General features: G+C 42.8%; 1 protein-coding gene across 4 annotated transcripts in view; it reads right to left on the bottom strand.

Annotated features, from left to right (window-relative positions):
* The window catches only part of LOC118367213 (glypican-4-like), a 91,192-nt gene that overhangs the window by 6,888 nt on the left and 60,518 nt on the right, over positions 1 to 23,786 (bottom strand). For all 4 annotated transcript variants that reach the window (XM_035750385.2, XM_035750384.2, XM_035750382.2 and 1 more), the window contains 3 exons: positions 8,664 to 9,061; positions 351 to 516; positions 26 to 156 (listed from right to left, as the gene is read on the bottom strand). In XM_035750385.2, coding sequence (XP_035606278.1) covers positions 26 to 156; positions 351 to 516; positions 8,664 to 9,061 — 695 coding nt within the window. The remainder of the gene's footprint in view (positions 1 to 25; positions 157 to 350; positions 517 to 8,663; positions 9,062 to 23,786) is intronic.

Raw genomic sequence — 23,786 nt, 5'->3', positions numbered from 1 at the left:
CAAACTGAGACAGGAAGTGACTGACCTTCTGTGACACCTGCATGCTATTCTCCTGCATGTTCATGATGGCCTCAGAGATCTTAACGTCAATGGGGTCCATCACAGACTCAAAGTTGAAGGGCCCCTCCAGTCTCTCAGCCAGACTGAACATGGCATCTGATAAGACAACTCAGTTAGTCATGGACACAATAACTGTAACCCTGCAATAACTGCAAACAAACACCCCTAAAACCAAAATAATTATGTGAATTCAAGTGTAAAGGCCTAGATTCTACCAGCAGGGGGAAGCACACTCCCTCCCTCACCTCGAGCATGTTTAACTGGTCATTGTTGGATATAAAAGCCCTTACCCAGGAAGTTGTTCCACTCTGTGTCGAGGTCAGCCTGGTTGGCCAGACAGCCACGCATCACGTTGAGACAGTAGTTCTGGCAAGGCTTGAGGGCCACCTGGCCTTTGCAGTAGGGACAGTACAACATCTTCATGGCTGCCCGCACACAGCTAGGGGATACACTGACCTGAGGGGGAGGGCAAAGGGAGTTAGTGACCAATGCATTTCAGACAGACACAGACTATATACAGTGCAAGATGTATCAGACAGTCGGGTCCAAAATTATTGACACCCTTGATAAAGATGTAAATAAATACTGAGCTATATTGAACGATCAAATTTTGGGGGAAATTATATGATATCATTTATACTAATACAATTGCTCATAGAAATAGATTTGGTTTAACAAGTAATATAATTTTTCCTCAAAAGGGTAGGGGTCAAATGATTGACACCCGTTTGTTCCATAGGGCGGCGCACAATTGCGTCATCCGGATTAGGGGAGGTTTTGGCCAGGGTAAGCCATCATTGTAAATAAGAATTGGTTCTTAACTTCTTCGAGATAGGGGGCGCTCTTAATTTTTGGATAAAAAACGTTCCCGTTTTAAACAAGATATTTTGTCACGAAAATATGCTCAACTATGCATGTAATTGACAGCTTTGGAAAGAAAACACTCTGACGTTTCCAAAACTGCAAAGATATTATCTGTGAGTGCCCCAGAACTAATGCTACAGGCGAAACCAAGATGAAATTTCACAGGAAATGCCCCAGATTCTGAAGGCGCTGTGTTCCAATGTCTCCTTATATGGCTGTGAATGCGCCAGGAATGAGCCTGCACTTTCTGTCGTTTCCCCAAGGTGTCTGCAGCATTGTGACGTATTTGTAGGCATATCATTGGAAGATTGACCATAAGAGACTACATTTGACAGGTGTCCGCCCCGGTGTCCTGCGTCAAAATTATTGCATAATCTCCAGGTCCATGCGCGTTCCATTTCTTCAGAGGAGAAACCAAACTGCCACGAATGATTTATAATCGATAGATATGTGAAAAACACCTTCAGGATTGATTCTAAACAACGTTTGCCATGTTTCTGTCGATATTATGGAGTTAATTTGGAATAAAGTTAGTTGTAATGACTTAATTTTCGGGTTTTTTCTTACCCAAACGTGATGAACAAAACGGAGCGATTTGTCTACACAAATAATATTTTTGGAAAAACTGAACATTTGCTATCTAACTGAGAGTCTCCTCATTGAAAACATCTGAAGTTCTTCAAAGGTAAATGATTTTATTTGAATGCTTTTCTTGTTTTTGTGAAAATGTTGCATGCTGAATGCTAGGCTTAATGCTATGCTAGGCTATCAATACTCTTACACAAATGCTTGTTTAGCTATGGTTCAAAAGCATATTTTGAAAATCTGAGATGACAGTGTTGTTAACAAAAGGCTAAGCTTGAGAGCAAATATATTTATTTCATTTGCGATTTTCATGAATAGTTAACGTTGCGTTATGTAATGAGCTTGAGGCTATAAATAGGATCCGGATACGGGATTGCTCGTCACAACAGGTTAACTGACTCACGTAGATAAATACAGGTTAAATAAACATTTATTACAATACCTCACCTTGAGAGGATAACGGCACTGAGCCTTTTTCTAAAATGTTTCAAGAGTTGGAATACACATTGGGAGGGATCTTAGACCATTCCTTCATGCATAAGCTTTCCAGATCCTTGATATTTTATTTTTATTTAACCAGGTAGGCCAGTTGAGAACAAGTTCTCATTTACAACTGTGACGCCTACAACATCACAGAGTTACACATGGGATAAGTTACACACGTACAGTTGTTGAAAAAAGTTTTGAGAATGACACAAATATTAATTTCCAAAGTTTGCTGATTCAGTGTCTTTAGATATTTTGTCAGATGTTACTATGGCATACTGAAGTATAATTACAAGCATTTCACAAGTGTCAAAGGCTTTTATTGACAATTATATGAAGTTGATGCAAAGAGTGAATATTTGCAGTGTTGACCCTTCTTTTTCAAGACCTCTGCAATCTGACCTGGCATGCTGTTAATTAACTTCTGGGCCACATGCTGACTGATGGCAGCCCATTCTTGCATAATCCATGCTTGGAGTTTGTCAGAATTTGTGGGGCCTCTTGAGGATTGACCACAAATTCTTAATGGGATTAAGGTCTGGGGAGTTTCCTGGCCATGGACCCAAAATATCAATGTTTTGTTCCCCGAGCTACTTAGTTGCCTTTTGGCAAGGTGCTCCATCATGCTGGAAAAGGCATTATTCGTCATCAAACTGTTCCTGGATGGTCGGGAGAAGTTGCTCTCGGAGGATGTGTTGGCACTATTCTTTATTCATGGCTGTGTTCTTAGGCAGAATTGTGAGTGAGCCCACTCCCTTGGCTGAGAAGCAACCCCACACATGAATGGTCCCAGGATGCTTTACTGTTGGCATGACACAGGACTGATGGTAGAACTCACCTTGTCTTCTCCGGACAAGCTTTTTTCCGAATGCCCCAAAAAACCGTGAAGGGGATTCAGAGAAAATGTATTTTACCCCAGTCCTCAGCAGTCCAATGGAGAGAAGTGGCTTCTTTGCTGCCCTTCTTGACACCAGGCCACCCTCCAAAAGTCTTTGCCTCACTGTGCGTGCAGATGCGCACACACCTGCCTGCTGCCATTCCTGAGCAAGCTCTGAACTGGTGGTGCCCCAATCCCACCGCTGAATCAACTTTAGGAGACGGTCCTGTCACTTGCTGGATTTTCTCAGGCGCCCTGAAGCCTTCTTCACAACAATTGAACCGCTCTCCTTGAAGTACTTGATGATCCAATAAATGGTTGATTTAGGTGCAATCTTACTCGCAGCAATATCCTTGCCTGTGAAGCCTTTTTTTTGCGCAAAGCAATGATGACGGCACGTGTTTCCTTGCAGGTAACCATGGTTGACAGAGGAAGAACAATGATTCCAAGCAGCACCTTTTGAAGCTTCCAGTCTGTTATTCAAACTCAATCAGCATGACAGAGTGCTCTCCAGCCTTGTCAACGCTCACACCTGTGTTAACTGACATGATGTCAGCTGGTCCTTTTGTGGCAGGGTTGAAATGCAGTGGAAATGTTTTTTTGTGATTCAGTTCATTTGAATGGCAAAGAGGGACTTTGCAAATAATTGCAATTCATCTTTTCACTCTTCATAACATTCTGGAGTATATGCAAATTGCCATCATACAAACTGAGGCAGCAGACTTTGTGAAAATTAATATTTGTGTCATTCTCAAAACTTTTGGCCACAAATGTATAGTCAATAACACAATAGAAAAAATCTATCTACTGTGAGGGAAAAAAGCATTTGATCCCCTGACGTACATTTACCCACTGACAAAGAAATGATCAGTCTATAATTTTAATGGTAGGCTTATTTGAACAGTGAGAGACAGCATAACAACAAAGAATCCAGAAAAACGCATGTCAAAAATGTTATAAATTTAATTGCATTTTAATGAGGGAAATAAGTATTTGACCCCTCTGCAAAACATGACTTAGCACTTGGTGGAAAAACCCTTGTTGGCAGAGGTCAGACGTTTCTTGTCATTGGCCACCAGGTTTACACATCTCAGGAGGGATTTTTTCCCACTCCTCTTTGCAGATCTTCCACAAGTCATTAAGGTTTCGAGGCTGATGTTTGGCAACTCAAACTTTCAACTCCCTCCAGAGATTTTATATGGGGTTAAGGTCTGGAGACTGGCTAGGCCACCCCAGGACCTTAATGTGCTTCTTGAGCCACTCCTTTGTTGCCTTGGCTGTGTGTTTTGGGTCATTGTCATACTGGAATACCCATCCACGACCCATTTTCAATGCCCTGGCTGAGGGAAGGAGGTTCTCACCCAAGATTTGATGGTACATGGCCTCATCCAGCATCCCTTTGATGCGGTGAAGTTGTCCTGTCCCCTTAGCAGAAAAACACCCCCAAAGCATAATGTTTCCACCTCTATGTTTGACGGTGGGGTGTTCTTGGGGTCATAGGTAGCTTACCTCTTCCTCCAAACACGCTGAGTTGATGCCAAAAGAGCTCCATTTTGGTCTCATCTGAACACAACACTTTCACCCAGTTGTCCTCTGAATCATTCAGATGTTCATTGGCAAACTTCAGACGGGCATGTATATGTGCTTTCTTGAGCAGGCGGACCTTGAGGGCGCTGCAGGATTTCAGTCCTTCACGGCGTAGTGTTTCACCAATTGTTTTCTTGGTGACTATGGTCCAAGCTGCCTTGAGATCATTGACAAGATCCTCCCGTGTAGTTCTGGGCTGATTCCTCACCATTCTCATGATCATTGCAACTCCACGAGGTGAGATCTTGCATGGAGCCCGAGGCCGAGGGAGATTGGCAGCTCTTTTGTGTTTCTTCCATTTGCAAATAATTGCACCAACTGTTGTCACCTTCTCACCAAGCTGCTTAGTGATGGTCTTGTAGCCCATTCCAGCCTTGTGTCGGTCTACAATCTTGTCCCTGACATCCTTGGAGAGCTCTTTGGTCTTGGCCATGGTGGAGAGTTTGGAATCTGATTGATTGCTTCTGTGAACGGGTGTCTTTTATACAGGTAACAAACTGAGATTAGGGCGGCAGGGTAGCCTAGTGGTTAGAGCGTTGGACTAGTAACTGAAAGGTTTCAAGTTCAAATCCCCGAGCTAACAAGGCACACATCTGTTGTTCTGCCCCTGAACAGGCAGTTAAATCCACTGTTCCTAGGCAGTCATTGAAAATAAGAATACTTTTCCCCCCTCACTGTATATACAGTGTGTGATTAGGGAGGTAAGGTCATAGTGGCGAAGTAATTACAATTTAGCAATTAAATACTGGAGTGATAGATATGCAAGTAGAGATACTGGGGTGCAAAGGAGCAAAAAAATTAATAACAATATGGGGATGAAGTAGATGGATGGGCTATTGACAGGTGCAATGATCTGTGAGCTGCTCTGACAGCTGATGCTTAAAGTTAGTGAGAGAGATATGAGTCTCCAGCGTCAGTGATTTTTGCAATTAGTTCCAGTCATTGGCAGCAGAGAACTGGAAGGAAAGGCAGCCAAAGGAGGAATTGGCTTTGGGGGTGACCAGTGAAATATACCTGCAGGAGCATGTGCTACAGGTGGGTGCTGCTATGGTGACCAGTGAGCTGAGATAAGGCGGGGTTCCAATTTGTAAGTCGCTCTGGATAAGAGCGTCTGCTAAATGACTTAAATGTAATGTAAATGTAAATGTAGTATATGGGGCGTTGGTGACAAAACGGTGACAAAACAGACAAAATATCCTTTGTCTGTACATATGGACTACCCTCTTCAATTCAAACCACAGGTTTTCAACAGGTTTAAAGTGCGGAGACTGAGATGGCCATTGCAAAATGTTGATTTTGTAGGCAATTAATTTTTCTTTGTGGATTTTGATGTATGCTTGGGTATATTGTCTTGCTGGAATATCTATTTGTGGACAAGTTTCAGTTTCTTGACAGAGGCAACCAGATTTTTGGCTAAAATGTCCTGGTACTGAGTGACGTTGACATTACAAGTGCCCCAGGATTAGTGGAAGCAAAAATAGTCCCATAACATCAAAGTTCACCAACCATATTTTATTATAGGTAGGGGGTTATTTTCTGCTCATGCATTCTCATCTAGAAGCAAAACTCACCACTGGTGTGCGTGGCCAAAGAACTCTATTTTCTTGTGATCCGCCTGGAGTTTGCTAAACGGCATTGGAACTTGGATTTGAACAGTTGCTTTGGTCAGATGACATGAAAATATAGCTCTTTGGCTACACACACTAGTGGTGGGTTTGGTGTTGAAAAGAGAATACATAAGCAGAAAAGAACTGCATACCTACTGTAAAATATGATGGTGGATCATTGATGCTATGGGGCTATTTTGCTTCCACTGGTCCTGGGGCTCTTGTTTAGGTCAACTTGGTTGCCTCTGCCTGCCAGTAGGCTGAAACTTGGCAGCAAAGTGGATCTTCCAGCAAGACAATAACCTAACCCCAAGAACATAACAAAATCCACAAACAATTGGCCACCAAATCTACAATTCAACTAATATAATGTTCTATATGTCATTCTATGCATCAACATCTCTATATTTCTTATGGTTGCAAAGGGAGGTTAAATAATTGGTAACTTTCAAAGTTGACCAGTAAACTACCAGAATTTTTGTAACTGTCAAGAATGTTAAGGAAGTGTATCACTTGACATCAAGTAGCCGTTTTGGGTACTTCAGATTACCACAGGAGTCTAACTATCTCTGGCCCTCCGTGTGGCCTTAACACATGTAAAATATATAAAATAAGATCATTTTAAAATACAAAATAAGAAGGACAAAACTGTAGAACATTATCCTAAATATAACCCATAAACTTGGTGAACTTCCATTTCATCCCAATATCATGGTTTCAGCATGAAATATAATTTCTATGAAATAAAAACAGATACAATGTCAATACAGTTAATTCAGAAAGTATTTAGACCCCTTGTCTTTTTCCACGTTTTTATAACCTTATTCTAAAATGGATTAGATAAAAAAAATTGTTTTACTCAATCTACACACAATACCGCAATAATGACAAAGTGAAAACAGGTTTTCAGAATTATCATATTTCATATTAAATATCATATTTACATATTCAGACCATTTGCTATGAGACTTGAAATTAAGCTCAGGTGCATCCTGTTTACATTGATCATCCTTGAGATATTTCTACAACTTGATTGCAGTCCACCTGTAGTAAATTCAATAAATTGGAAAACATTTGGAAAGGCACACACCTGTCTATAAAAGGTCCCACAGTTGACAGTGCACATCAGAGCAAAAGGTTGAAGAAATTGTCCATAGAGCTCAGAGACAGGATTGTGCCGAGCACAGATTTGGGGAAGGGTACCAAAACATGTCTGCAATATTTAAGGTCCCCAAGAACACAGTGGCCTCCATTATTCTTAAATGGAAGAAGTTTGGAACCAACAAGTGTCTTCCTAGAGCTGGCCCCCTGGCCAAACTGAACATTTTGGGGAAAAGGGCCTTGGTCAGGAAGGTGACCAAGAACCCGATGGTCACTCTGACAGAGCTCCAGAGTTCTTCTGTGGAGATGCGAGAACCTTCCAGAAGGACAACCATCTCTGCAGCACTCCACCAATCAGGCCTTTTTGAATAATGTCTAGACGGAAGCAACTCCTCAGTAAAAGGCACATGATAGCCCACTTGGAGTTTGCCAAAAGGCCACTAAAGTATTCTGACCATTTGAAACAAGATTATCAGGTCTGATGAAACCAAGTTTGAACTCTTTGGCCTGAATGCCATGCATCTCGTCTGGAGGAAACCTGGCACCATCCCTACGATGAAGCATGGTGGTGGCAGCATCATGCTGTGTGGATGTTTTTCAGTGGCAGGGACTAGGAGATTAGTCAGGATTGAGGGAAAGATGAAAAGATAGATCCTTGATAAAAACCTGCTCCACAGCGCTCAGGACCTCAAACTGGGGCGAAGGTTCACCTTCCAATGGGACAACGACCCTAAGCACACAGCCAAGACAAAGCAGGAGTGGCGTCGGGACTGGTTTCTGAATGTCCTTGTGTGGCCCAACCAGACACCGGACTCTGGAGAGACCTGAAAATAGCTGTGCAGCGACGCTCCCCATCCAACATGACAGAGCTTGAGAGGATCTGCAGAAGAATGGGAAATACTCACCAAATACAGGTGTGCCAAGCTTGTAGCGTCATACCCAAGAAGACTCGAGGCTGTAATCGCTGCCGAAGGTGCTTCAACAAATTACTAAGTAAAGGGTCTGAATACTCTTTTTTTTGGTAAACATTTCTAAAAACCTGTTTTTGCTTTGTCATTATGGGGTAGTGTGTGTAGATTGATGAGGGGAAAAAACAATTGAGTCAATTTTAGAATAAGGCTGTTACGTAACAAAATGTGGAAAAAGTCAAGGGGTCTGAATACTTTCCGAATGAACTGTATGTCTTTGTTGTCTATGTTTTGCCGCCAAACTGGGAAGTTGTGAAAAGAGTAAATAGTTGGAAGAGTTGTAGAGTTAAGTGAAAATAATGTCATTGTTGATTAAATGCTTTATTCTTTAATTCAACTTTTTATTGAACCATATGGTCTATCCACTAGAAACTCATGGATGAATAAAAAATGAATACTATATATGAATACTTCTTTAAAACATTTCCAAAGTTCACATTGATTGCCATAGATTACATGTTAATTAAGAAACATTTCCATAACTTTGGTATATTACCATTCGTTTTGCAACTCTACTCTTCCACTTACCGTGGAGACTTTGTTGACCACCTCGGGCATGAGCGCCAGGCCACGTGTGAAGGTGCGTGCCGCGACAAAGGCCCGTGTCAGCTGGAGGCGGAGCTTGCGCGGCACGTCACCAAACGGTTTCAGTTGCTCGGTGTGGCGGCTGACACACTCCATGTAGGCGTCACTGAACTCGTACTGGACGTTGACCAATCGGAACATCCTCTCCAGGAGGTCTTCCCAGAAGTTAGACAGCATGGAGTCCAGGTTGACTGCCCCGCTGCCCGACACATAGTAGCGCTTCAGCTCCTGGAAAAAGTGCTTGAATAGCTCCGCATTATGCACATACATCAGGCCATACGTGCGCACGAACATGTCGTTGAGCGAGTGCTCCGCATTGTCCAGCAACTCACGGAAGAATTCTGCAGACAGGAAAGAGAAGAAGAGAGTGTAAGTACAACAATAGCACACAGCTAAAACTTAATGTCAACATCAGAGTGTGGTAACGGTAGGCTACATTTGTGATCTAATAGAATATTAATATAAAGGATTTATTATTATTAAATATTATTATTGAAGTGACTTGTTATTCAGGAAATTGTATTTGCGGCATAATGGAGCGCTTTGTACATCTTCCAAAACATGTGGACGGGGGCAGATTTTATAAAGGCTAATGTCAATACCATATTAGTTCTGTCTGGGCCAAAGATGTTCAAACTACGTACGTATTCTAATAACATTTGTCCCTCTTAAAAAACATACAGTGCCTTCAGAAAGTATTCATACCCCTTGACCTATCCACATTTAGTTGTATTAAAGCCTGAATTAAAAATGGATTCAATAAATACAAAATCTCATCAATGTGCACACAATACCCCATAACGAAGACGAAGTGAAAACATGTTAATATACACTACCGTTCAAAAGTTTGGGGCCACTTTAGAAATATCCTTGTTTTTGAAAGAATTTTTTTTTTTTTGTCTATTTAAGACCTTTTTTCTGGAAACAGCAGAGGGAACACCCCCCCTATCCACATCGATGGAACAGTAGTGGAGAGGGTAATAAGTTAAGTTCCTCGGCGTACACATCACAGACAAACTGAATTGGTCCACCCACACAGACAGCATCGTGAAGAAGGCGCAGCAGCGCCTCTTCAACCTCAGGAGGCTGAAGAAATTTGGCTTGTCACCAAAAGCACTCACAAACTTTACAGATGCACAATCGAGAGCATCCTGTCGGGCTGTATCACCGCCTGGTACGGCAACTGCTCCACCCACAACCGTAAGGCTCTCCAGAGGGTAGTGAGGTCTGCACAACGCATCACCGGGGGCAAACTACCTGCCCTCCAGGACACCTACACTACCCGATGTCACAGGAAGGCCATAAAGATCATCAAGGACAACAACCACCCGAGCCACTGCCTGTTCACCCCGCTATCATCCAGAAGGCGAGGTCAGTACAGGTGCATCAAGCTGGGACCGAGAGACTGAAAAACAGCTTCCATCTCAAGGCCATCAGACTGTTAAACAGCCACCACTAAGATTGAGTGGCTGCTGCCAACACACTGACTCAACTCCAGCCACTTTAATAATGGGAATTGATGGGAAATTATGTAAAATATATCACTAGCCACTTTAAACAATGCTACCCAATATAATGTTTACATACCCTATATGAGATGAGTATGTAAACAAAGTGGCATAGTTAAAGTGGCTAGTGATACATGTATTACATAAAGATGCAGTAGATTATATAGAATACAGTATATACGTATACATATGAGATGAATAATCATTTACATTTACATTTAAGTCATTTAGCAGACGCTCTGGATAAGGTAGTCGTTTTGGAATTGTTAGCTAGATTACTTGTTGGTTATTACTGCATTGTCAGAACTAGAAGCACAAGCATTTCTCTACACTCGCATTAACATCTGCTAATCATGTGTATGTGACAAATAACATTTGATTTGATTTTAAATTCAGTCTACTCGTTCTGAGAAATTTTATTTGAAAATTGACAAAAATTTTGATTTTCTTTCAAAAACAAGGACATTTCTAAGTGACCCCAAACTTTTGAACAGTAGTGTACATTTTAGCAAATGTATGTCAATAAAACTTGGGAATCCACCTGTTGCCAATTCAATTGTTTGGACATGATTTAGGTCTCACAGTTGACAGTGCATGTCAGAGCCGACGCTATACCATGAAGTCCAAGGAACTGTCAATAGATCTCACAGATAGAATTGTGATGAGGCATATATCTGGAAGGGCATAAAACATTTTCTATTGTGTTGAAAGTTTCCAAGAGCACAGTGGTTTCCATCATTGGGAAATCGAAAAAATATTGAACTACCCAGACTCTGAGCAACCTGGCAAGAAGGAACTGGGTCAGGGAGGTGACCGAAAACCCAATGACAGAACTATAGAGTCCTTGGCTGAGATGGAAGAATGGCTGCCAGCTGGACAGGGCTTTATGGGAGAGTGGCCAGATGCAAACCACTTCTGAGAAAAAGCCACATGACAGCACGCCTGGAGTTTACAAAAAGGCACGTGAAAGACTCAGAACATAATGCAAACGTTTCTGTGGTCTGATGAGATATATTTTTTAAACTATTTGACCTGAATTGTCTGGAGAAAACCAGGCACAGCTCATTTCTCATTTAACACCATCTCTAGCGTAAAGCATGGTGGTTGGCAGCATCATGCAATGGGGATGCTTTTCAACGTCAGAGACTGGGGTCGAAGATTTACAATCTAACAGGACAATGGCTCCAAGCATACAGCCAAAGCAACGCTGGAATGGTTTCAGAACAAGAATGTGAATGTCCTTGAGTGGCCCAGGCAAAGCCCAGACTTGAATCCCCATTGAAAATCTGTGGAAAGACTCAAAGATTGCTGTTCAACACCACTCCCAATCTAATTTAACAGAGCTTGAGAAAATCTGCAATGAAGAATGGGAGAAAATCCCTAAATCCAGATGTGCAAAGCTGATACAGACAAACCCAAGACAACTGACTCACAGCTGTAATTTCTGCCAAAGGTGATTCTAAAATGTACTTATGTAAATTTGATATTTCTGTATTTAATTTTCAAAAAATGTGCAAACTTTTCTAAAAACATGTTTTCACTTTGTCATTATGGGGTATTGTGTGTAGATGGGTGAGAAAAAAAATATCTAAGCTATTTTGAATTCAAGCTGTAACAAAAACATGTGGAGTAAGTCAAGGTGTATGAATACTATCTGAGGGCCTGTGAAGCATACATAAATCCCAGCTCCTTACACTGCATAAACGTTAGAAATCAAAATAAAATAATATTCTGTATGTTATCCAGAGGTTCTTTGAATGTTTCCCTCTCATCTGATTCTCACACATTGCCTTAATTTTGCTGAACCCCAGGAAGAGTAGCCCCTACTTTGGAAGTAGCTAAATGGGGATCCATAATAAATACAAACACACAAACTAACATTGTAGTGTACATTTCCACAACCAGATTGAATGTCTCCTCAATATTGTTTTTGGCAGTGTGTCTGTGATCAGACAAAGCCATCACCTACAGAGAGATGAACCTGGAAAAAAAACCTTAGCAAGCTGGTCCTGGGGCTCTGTTCACAAACACAAACAGACCCCACAGAGCCCCAGGACAACAACACAATTAGACCCAATCAAATCATGAGAAAACAAAAAGATAATTACTTGACACATTGGAAATAATTAACAAAAATAAAATGTGCAACCTGTTGCCAAAAGAAAAGGGAAATCAGTGAACACCATTGCGAATACAACCCATATTTCTGTTTATTTATTATCCCTTTTGTACTTTAACTATTGGCACTTAATATGACATTTGAAAAGTCTTTATTCTTTAGGAACTTTTGTGAGTGTAATGGTTACTGTTAATTTTATTGTTTATTTCACTTTTGTTTATTATCTACTTCACATTTTTTTGTAATTTTCCCAAAAGCATTTAAATTGAAAAAGCATTTAAAGCATTTAAATTGAAATTGAATTGAGTTAGACAGAGTGGCAGAAAGAGATGCAGAGCGAGAGAGTGGCAGAGGAAGATGCAGAGCGCGAGAGTGGCAGAGGAAGATGCAGAGCGCGAGAGTGGCAGAGGAAGATGCAGAGCGCGAGAGTGGCAGAGGAAGATGCAGAGCGCGAGAGTGGCAGAGGAAGATGCAGAGCGCGAGAGTGGCAGAGGAAGATGCAGAGCGCGAGAGTGGCAGAGGAAGATGCAGAGCGCGAGAGTGGCAGAGGAAGATGCAGAGCGCGAGAGTGGCAGAGGAAGATGCAGAGCGCGAGAGTGGCAGAGGAAGATGCAGAGCGCGAGAGTGGCAGAGGAAGATGCAGAGCGCGAGAGTGGCAGAGGAAGATGCAGAGCGCGAGAGTGGCAGAGGAAGATGCAGAGCGCGAGAGTGGCAGAGGAAGATGCAGAGCGCGAGAGTGGCAGAGGAAGATGCAGAGCGCGAGAGTGGCAGAGCGCGAGAATGGCAGAGCGAGAGAATGGCGAGAGAATGGCGAGAGAATGGCAGAGCGAGAGAATGGCAGAGCGAGAAAATGGCAGAGCGAGAAAATGGCAGAGCGAGAGCGCAGTGAGACCGAGAGACAGAGAGGGAGAAGAAGCGAGACAGACACTGAGCGAGACAGAGACGATCCCGAGAGAGAGTAAGAGGGCGAGAGAGGGAGCGAGAGAACACTGCTATTCAATGTCTTTCCACATCAAGCCGCTGAAGCACCATCAAGCTGCTGACCACCAATGGAATTTTCTGTTGTCACATTCCATTCGTTTTCCTTTCTCCCTGCTCCTCTTTCAATATGATTACTGCCCACCCCTCCTTTCCCTCCCGTTCCATATAGGAACCTGTACCCCCCTCCACACCCACATCTCTCTCTCACGCCAATGCTTTCAGTTCCTTCAGAATGCTATCTTCAGTAGACAGGGAACAATAACCTACTTCATCCTGAGGAATGTCCATCACCCCCCCCCAAATAACACAGCACCCATCTCCCACGAACCCCCTCACTTGCCTCACCACTTTCTTAATCTGAACAAAATGAGCATTCCAGACTCTCTACGCCAAATACTTAACCTCTCTCACTGTTACATGTGTTACAAGCATACACACCCCTTTCACTCTTTTCTTTTTGTATCAACTCCTCTCTCTCCCCCTTCCTTGTCCTTGTACACACAAAAAGTCCTTTCCGCTGCAGTTTCACAGTGTGCCTTCTGCTATCTCTTAGGGAGTCACCAAACACTCCCGAACTCAGGCATCAGGACACATACACGCACACACACACTTAACAATGGCGCCAGATAAGATGGCTGCCGTTTTACGGTCTCCTAACCAATTGTGCTGTTGGGTGTTTTTTCAAGTTATTTGAAACTTATTTGGTACATAATGTTTCTGCCACTCTCTCTTATGACCGAAAAGAGCTTCTAGATATCAGGATATCGATTACTCACCTCATACTGGAAGAAGATTTTTATCTTTAACGAGTCAGATGCGAATAATTTCAGACACCCGACAAGGCCCTCATCCCCGTCATTCTCAGTAGAAAGAGACAGATATCTGGGAAGTAGGTTGGGGTGCCTTGTAAGGATCCGACGGCGAGTGGGTAATCTTCCTTTACCATCAGTCCTATTAGCCAACGTACAATCATTGGATAACAAAACAGACAAACTATGATCACATATATCCTACCAATGGGACATTAAAAACTAATATCTTATGTTTCACCGAGTCATGGCTGAACAACGACCTGAATAACACACAGCACACAGGTTTTACGTTGCATCTGCAAGATAAAACAGCCGCCTCCGTTAAGACAAGGGGTGGCTGTCGGTGTATATTTGTAAACAACAGCTGGTGCACAAAATCTAATAGTAAGGAAGTCTCAAGGTTTTGCTCGACTGAGGTAAAGTATCTCATGATAAGCTGTAGACCACACTATTTACCAAGAGAGTTTTCATCTATATTTTTCATAGCTGTCTATTTACCACCACAAACTGATGCGGACACTAAGTCCACACTCAATGAGCTGTATACGGTCAAAAGCAATTCAGAGGCGGGCTCCTAGTGGCCGGGGACTTTAATTCAGGGAAACAAATCAGTTTTACCTAATTTCTACCAGCATGTTAAATGTGCGACCAGAGGGGGAAAAAAAACTCTAGACCACCTTTACTCCATACACAGAGACGTGTACAAAGCTCTCCCACCATTTGGCAAATCTGACCACAATTATATCCTACTGATTCCTGATTACAAGCAAAAATTAAAGCAGGAATCACCCGTGACTCCCGTGTCAATAAAGAAGTGGTGAGATGACGCAGATGCGAAGCTACAGGACTGTTTTGCGAGCACAGACTGGAATATGTTCTGGGATTCTTCCAATGACATGGAGTAGTACACCACATCAGTCACTGACTGGCTTCATCAATAGTAACCCTGGGCATACCCGATTACCTCATTTATCAAATATTACACGTTATAATTTGAGCTTCACCAAGCCGAGTTCTCTCGCAAGATTACCCACGCTCTAGTCCTTCACTCCACAATAACCTCACCAGTCCTACTGTGATCAACTCAGTACCACGGATCTGGACTTTTGGTTGCCCGCAACTGGCTAATTAACAATTATGCCCAAGGATACCTCACTTAATAACACTTATCAACTCAACTCAGTCCTGCTAGTTACCTCAGCTGTGGCCCTCATCACCTATTGATAGATTGTCCAAGCCGACCTCTCTCAGTACTCTGTCCGAGATCTGGTATCCACCTGTGCCCGCTACCTCTCAGATCATAGGCGGGTTCAGCTGCTCAATAATAAGCATGGTTTACCCTGAGATCCCAATTTCTGACCCCTGTGCACAGTTTACCCAGATCTTCAGGAGAGGTCAACAGGTGAAGTTGCAGATTACCACCATGTCACCAAAAAATTTCAGTATTCAGTACTGAAAGAAATTGTCATTTCTTCAAACAGTCATTGCAATAATGAATTATTGCAATAACGAAACCTTCGACCCCACACTCGGAAGTGTTTTGCCAAGTGCTTAATGAAAAAACAGATGTTATATATGACCTAAAAACGCTTGGTCTGCCTGGTTCCAACCTGCCCATAAGCCACCTTGGTCTATCTCCTGCTTATTTGCACGGGATATTGTTTTACTTCAAACCCAGCTTACTTTCCCAGATGCTAGGAAGATGAGACAAATGAGGCATTGTTCTGAACTCTTCCAGACTATCTCTATCTCAGTCACACACACCAAATCTGGTCTATGGAATGCCAGCATTTAGGTTATCATCATCAAGTCATAGCAGACTAACTGCATGCACAAAGCTAGAGTGGAAACCATCCCTTTACAGAAACACAGAATTAAACATTACAGAAATGTCCTACTATTTGTTAAGTATTAATTGCTAAGTATTAATATCAAACAAATCAGGTAAATGTAATTTTTCTAATCACAGCGAATCGATGACTCTGTCCCCACACTGACTGTATGTAGATATCCCAACCAGAACCATCAAACAGGCAAAGCATCAATACAGGACTAAGATAGAATCGTACTACACTGGATCCGACGCTTGTTGGATGTGGCAGGGATTGCAAACTATTACAGACTACAAAGAGAAGCACAGCCGCAAGCTGCCCCGTGACAAGAGCCTACCAGACGAGCTAAATTATTTCTATGCTTGCTTTGAGGTAAGCAACACTGAAGTATGAATGAGAGCATCAGCTGTTCTGGACGACTGTGTGATCACGCTCTCTGTAGCCGATTTGAGTAAGGCCTTTAAACAGGTCAACATTCACAAGGCCGCAGGGCCAGACAGATTACCAGGACGTGTACGCAGAGCATGCGCTAACCAACTGGCAAGTGTATTCACTGACATGATCAACCTTCTGAGTCTGTAATACCTAAATGTTTCAAGCAGCCTACCGTACTCCCTGTGCCCAAGAACACTAAGGTAACCTGCCTGGAACACTCACGTCTGTAGCCATTTAGTGCTTTGAAAGGCTGGTCATGGCTCACAACACCATTATCCCAGAAACCCTAAACCAGCTCCAATTTGCATACCGCCCCAACAGATCCACAGATGATGCAATCTCTATTGCACTCCACACTGCCCTTTCCCAGCTGGACAAAAGGAACACCTATGTGAGAATGCTATTCATTGACGACAGCACAGCGTTCAACACCATAGCGCCCTCAAAGCTCATCATGAAGCTAATGACCCTGGGACTAAACCCTTCCCTCTGCCACTGGATCCTGGACTTCCTGATGGGCCGCCCCCATGTGATAAGGGAAGGTAACAACACATCCGCCACGCTGATCCTCAACGCGGGGGCCACTCAGGGGTGCGTGCTCAGTCCCCTCCTGTACTCCCTGTTCACTCACGACTACAACACCATCAATACGTTTTCCGATGACACAACAGTGGTAGGCCTGATCACCGTCAACGATGAGACTGCCCATAGGAAGGAGACCTGGCAGTGTGGTGCCAGGATAAGAACCTCTCACTCAACATGATCAAGATAAAGGAGATGATTGTGGACAACAGGAAAAGGAGTGCCGAGCACGTCCCATTCTCATCTACAGGGCTGTAGCGAAGCAGGTTGAGAGCTTCAGGTTCCTTAGTGTCCACATCACCAATGAACTATCATGGTCCAAGAAGGGTGCACGACAAAGCCTATTTCCCCTCAGAAGATTTGGCATAGGTCCTCGGATCCTCAAAAAGTTCTACAGCTGCACCATCAAGACCATCCTGACTGGTGGCATCATTGCCTGGTAGAATGGCAACACCTCGGCCTCAGACTGCAAGGAACTACAGAGGGTAGTGCGTACGGCCCAGTAAATCACTGGGGTGAAGCTTCCAGACATCCAGGACCTCTGTCAGGGTGGTGTCAGAGGAAGGCCTTAAAATTGTCAAAGACTCCAGCCACCAAAGTCATAGACTGTTCTCTCTGCTACCGTACGGCAAGCGGTACCGGCACGCCAAGTCTAGGTCCAAAAGGCTTCTTAACTTCTACAGCTTCCCAAACCATAAGGCTCCTGAAAAGCTAATCAAATGGCTACCCAGACAGCTTGCATTGTCCTCCCCCCTCTTTTATGCTGATGCTACTCTCTGGTTATTATCTATACATAGTCACTAACTTTACCCACATGTACATATTACCTAAATTACCTCGACTAACCTGTGACCCAAAACAGCACCGACTCTGTACCCCCTGTATATAACCTCCCAACTGTTACTTTACTGCTGGTGTTTAATCATTTGTTATTTTTGACCTTTTCTTGTAACATACATACATACATACATACATACATACATACATACATACATACATACATACATACATACATACATACATACATACATTACATACATTACAAACATGGACTATCAGCTCCCTCCAAAGATTTTCTATTAGGTTCAGGTCTGGAGACTGGCTAGGCCACTCCAGAACCTTGAAATGCTTCTTACGAAGCCACTCCTTCGTTGCCTGGGCGGTGTGTTTGGGATCATTGTCATGCTGAAAGACCCAGCCACGTTTCATCTTCAATGCCCTTGCTGATGGAAGGAGGTTTTCACTCAAAATCTCACGATACATGGCCCCATTCATTCTTTACACGGATCAGTCGTCCTGGTACCTTTGCAGAAAAACAGCCCCAAAGCATGATGTTTCCACCACCATGCTTCACAGTAGGTATGGTGTTCTTTGGATGCAACTCAGCATTCTTTGTCCTCCAAACATGACGAGTTGAGTTTTTACCAAAAAGTTATATTTTGGTTTCATCTGACCATATGACATTCTCCCAATCTTCTTCTGGATCATCTAAATGCTCTCTAGCAAACTTCAGACGGGCCTGGACATGTACTGGCTTAAGCAGGGGTACACGTCTGGCACTGCAGGATTTGAGTCCCTGGCGGCGTAGTGTGTTACTGATGGTAGGCTTTGTTACTTTGGTCACAGCTCTCTGCAGGTCATTCACTAGGTCCCCCCGTGTGGTTCTGGGATTTTTGCTCACCGTTCTTGTGATCATTTTGACCCCACGGGGTGAGATTGCGTGGAACCCCAGATCAAGGGAGATTATCAGTGGTCTTGTATGTCTTCCATTTCCTAATAATTGCTCCCACAGTTGATTTCTTCAAACCAAGCTGCTTGCCTATTGCAGATTCAGTCTTCCCAGCCTGGTGCAGGTCTACAATTTTGTTTCTGGTGTCCTTTGACAGCTCTTTGGTCTTGGCCATAGTGGAGTTTGGAGTGTGACTGTTTGAGGTTGTGGACAGGCATCTTTTATACTGATAACAAGTTCAAACAGGTGCCATTAATACAGGTAATGAGTGGAGGACAGAGGAGCCTCTTAAAAGAAGTTACAGGTCTGTGAGAGCCAGAAATCTTGCTTGTTTGTAGGTGACAAAATACTTATTTTCCACCATAATTTGCAAATAAATTCATTAAAAATCCTACAATGTGATTTTCTGGATTTTTTTCTCTCATTTTGTCTGTCATAGTTGAAGTGTACCTATGATGAAAATTACAGGCCTCTCTCATCTTTTTAAGTGGGAGAACTTGCACAATTGGTGGCTGACTAAATACTTGTTTGCCCCACTGTGTGTGTGTGTATGTGTGTGTGTGTGTGTATATATATATATACATACATACATATATATACACACACACACACACACACACACACACACACACACACACACACACACACGTATGTGTATATGTCACTGAGTAGACTGATTCACAATCCATAGGTAAGGCTGTACAGTGAAATAAGTATGCCCCCAATGCAATGCTAAAGTATAATACATCTAGTGTGATTTCAACATCTTGTCAAATTAACAAATTATAGTCTTTTGTTGATTTTAAATAACAACAATCCAACCCCTTTTAGCATGATTACTCAATTACGGCATAATTATACTATTTGTATTCATTTGCATCACTGTCAATTACATACTTTTAATTTGAAGGCTAACTGCAAAGTCCACTATTGTGGCTTATCCTTATTGTGGCTAGCTTCACATAGATGGATCCGACCACCAAATAAGAACTGTCTTATAAATTAGGGTTATTTTAGATGACACCTAGCTATACAGTTAGCTAACGAACTGTAGCTACTGAAATAGGTTGTCGTTTTGCTATGTTTTTAGGGAAGAACATTGTTTGCGTCCATGAGTTAGCAACTTTACCAGCATCATAGCATACGTATCGATGAATCGTTGTGACATATGAAATACGAGTGAGTTATTACACATTGATTACACTATGTAAAAAAAAATATGAAATCATTAAATTATTATGTGACGAACAGTCATATTCAGGTCCTGATTGGTCGACAAACTTATTTGACACATCAAAGTGTTATTTGACATGTATCTTTGACACGCAAAGACCCAAACGGCGTTCCGTAGCAATCCTGGTTGAGAATGAAACGAAACAGCAAGTAAGTGAAATAAATAGATTTTGATGATGTTTTACCGGTAATGGGGACATGTAAATGCCATCAAAATAACTTTTTGGTCATGTGTGTGTGTGTGTGTGTGTGTGTGTGTGTGTGTGTGTGTGTGTGTGTGTGTGTGTGTATAACCTTTATTTAACTAGGCAAGTCAGTTAAGAACAAAATTTTATTTACAATGACAGCCTACGCCAGCCAAATCCGGACGACGCTGTGCCAATTGGGCGCCGCCCTATGGGACTCCAAATCACAGCCGGATGTGATACAGCCTGGATTCAAACCAGGGACTGCAGTGACGTCTCTTGCACTGAGATGCAATGCCTTAACACACACACATGGACGCAGTGGTCTAAGTATTTAACTGTACTAGAATGCTTAAAAGGTCGTTAAAATGTTAAATATCGGATATCGGTATCGTTTTTTTGGCAAGGAAAATATCACATATCGGTATCGGACAAAAATGTCATCGGTGCATCACTAAACTGCATTGTTGGTTAAAGGCTACAAGTAAGCATTTCACTGTAAGGTCTACACCTATTGTATTCGGTGCACGTGACAAATAAAATGTGATTTGATTCGGCGCTGTCAATTCCACCAAAATTCTGGCACACTAAAAAGATAAACAGGGTGGAGGTGGCTTGGTGCCGTTTAAATTGAGAGCTTGTTTTTTTACTCAAACCCTGCTGTGTCGCTAAGGATACCAGAAACACTGGTATCCTCACCTCCCAGCATGGCCACACACCCCCATACAAAGACAGGAGAGAGGGCACCAAGCTCAATTGACAGAGATTAAAACAAAAGAAGGTTATTCTACCACAAGTTTAAAGTCTGAAAGAAGACATGGTAGGTGGAGGAGTTGGTAGAGGGTAGGACAGGCCCTATCAGTTGTCTTCTTACACCTCCTCCATACTATGCAGCCAAGTCAAATCTACATTTTATTAGTCACATGCTTCGTAAACAGCAGGTGTGGACTAACATGCTGACCACACCGCCAGCGTTGCAAAATAAATGTACACATACATTTTATTCAATAAATTCATCCAAACTGCTCCCGCGTCTCAACGAGCATCTGCGTAGCCAGCCATTAAAATTGAACTTAGTTCTATTTTTGATGTGCTGCAAGTTCCGCCTCTCCCATCTCCTCATTGGTTTTTAGGAGCATATACCCACATGGGTGATTGAAAGAAACTGAGGTCCACACTCCAGTCAAAAGGTTGGTTGCCAACTGCCATATAAAGTCCACAGAAGAATTAGACTGGAGGAGAGATTACTAGAAACTAACTAACCCTTTTATCTGTGGATTAATTTTTGGAGTAGAGAACACACAATTTTGTGTGGCTCAAAATAGGTCCAAATTCTACAAAGACACAGAAAAAAAGTAACTTGTGCATTTCAGGTAAAATAACAACCCAATGTTTATATCCCAGGAAAAAGTAGCAAGCTAGCTAGTAAGCAACAGCAAGCAAGCTAGCTAAATGTCCATGATTGTTTCATGTGTTTGGACCTGTCCCCAAATGAATATAGTTTAGAATGTATTAAAATACACAATGAGTAACAATAACTTGGTAATATACAAGGGGTACCAGTACCACCACTTCACAGCCAATAGATTCTCCCTGGCAAAGATGTATATGCTACTGAGGAATAGAGTACCACAAGGTAGCACAAAACTCCCTTCTCGTTGTAACTTCTGGTACTTTTTAAAGATCGATTAGAGTGGAGTGGTTCTCAGGCTGAAGTCAAGGCCTTTAGTATGAAAGCAGCATTACACAGGCGTCTTGCTTCGTCATTGAAAACGGTTTATGACAACAGCCAGCAATCAGCTAGGCCATGGAGCAGCTTACACACACTCCCTTACAGTTTTCCGTCAAAAACATCCCTGCTGCTCAGCCACTGGTTAAGGAAAATGTAGGTGAAAGGTTACAGGAGAGAGAGCATAGTGTGTAGGGAAACACTAAGGACGTATGAGGCAGTATAGACACTAAGCCTATATGTGTTTATGTTTGTTTGAGAATCTGACTGTAGATCCTGACAGCAAGAATCTTGTTAGACAAAGAGAGCTTGGAAGAATGTTGTCCTTCCTCTGTGAAGTTAGGCTTTCTTATTCCTCAGTGACTTGCTTTGTTGCTATTTCCATATGTTCCTCCTGCTGTCCCTGAAGTATGAAACACTGATGTTGGGCCCAATTCATCACCTCAACAGAGGAGCTGACCAATCCCCTTTATCCTATAAAGACAACTGGACATCACACCTTCCCTTCCCTTCCCTTCCCTTCCACCCCACTAATCCATGTCCCAGCCCAGGCAGTAATTGCACCCTATTTGTGCCAATTAGTCTTTGCATGGGGAGAGAAAAGAGAGGGGGAGAGGGAGCGTGGGATAAAGAGTGAGCGTGGGAGAGAGGGAGGGGAAGAGATATCAAGAGAAGGAGTGGGGAGGGAGCGGGGAGGGAGGGGGAAGAGCGAGAGAGCCAGTTAGGGAGAGGGTGAGGGAGCGAGAAAGAGAAAGGGAGGGGAATAAGAGAGGGAGCGTGAGAGTGGGAGGGGTGAGAGAGCGAGCAAGGAGGGAGGGAGAGAGCGAGCGGGAGGGAGAGAGCGAGAGAGAGCTCCGGTTACAGCATTGTTGCGTCAGCTATTTGTTTAATTGTTATTTTTCCATTTATGTTTTTATTAACGATCCCAATTTTGTTAGTATGTGTATGTGTGTCTATGCATACACATAAGGCTGTGTGTGTATTTAACGTGCCCAGGAACAGATGAGCCATTAGCCACTGTCACATCATTATTACCTTCAGCCACTGTAAATACAATGAGCCTCAGACCTTTCCTTTGGCAGATCTGTACATAGGAAATAGCTGCTTCTGGTCGTCTCAATGTGAGAATTGGGGAAATAATGGGAGAGAGCAACCGGAGCTGGTCACTATCCAGTGAGAGAGTGGTCTAATGGCTCAGGTGGAGGATAGCACAGCATGGCTTTTGTAAAGGTATCCCACATCTAACCCTTCTGAGAGACAAGCCAACCTGCACACCCAGATAAAGAACATACGAGAGCGAAAGGGCAGCAATACAACAAATGAAGGGAGGAGAAAGAGTGCTAGCAATGAGTCATAACAAATGACAAAAGGGAGAGCAGGGTTCTACACCAACCTTTTTCAGTTCATGGCACCAACCTTTTTCAGTTCATGGCACCAACATTTTTCAGTTCATGGCACCAAACTTTTTCAGTTATAATAATAATAATATATGCCATTTAGCAGACGCTTTTATCCAAAGCGACTTACAGTCATGTGTGCATACATTCTACGTATGGGTGGTCCCGGGAATCGAACCCACTACCCTGGCATTACAAGCGCCATGCTCTACCAACTGTGCTACAGAAGGACCACAGTTCATGGCACCAACCTTTTTCAGTTCATGGCACCAACCTTTTTCAGTTCATGGCACCAACCTTTTCAGTTCATGGCACCAACCTTTTCAGTTCATGGAACTGGCACATTTTGTGGTCGCACCATTTTCTATATACAAACAATTATAATGGGTCATGACCTGGCCAGTGTCCCATAACGTGCCTGCATTCCATAAAGAACCAGGCTAATAATGACAAGACATCTTTTAAATTAGCATGCCCTTTCATTGATTTGGATATATTTACTGTAACAGCATAGGAAAAACGTG

Source organism: Oncorhynchus keta, chromosome 34, assembly GCF_023373465.1.
Source record: "Oncorhynchus keta strain PuntledgeMale-10-30-2019 chromosome 34, Oket_V2, whole genome shotgun sequence".
NCBI lineage: Eukaryota > Metazoa > Chordata > Actinopteri > Salmoniformes > Salmonidae > Oncorhynchus > Oncorhynchus keta.
This window is presented reverse-complemented; position numbering and strand designations above follow the sequence as displayed.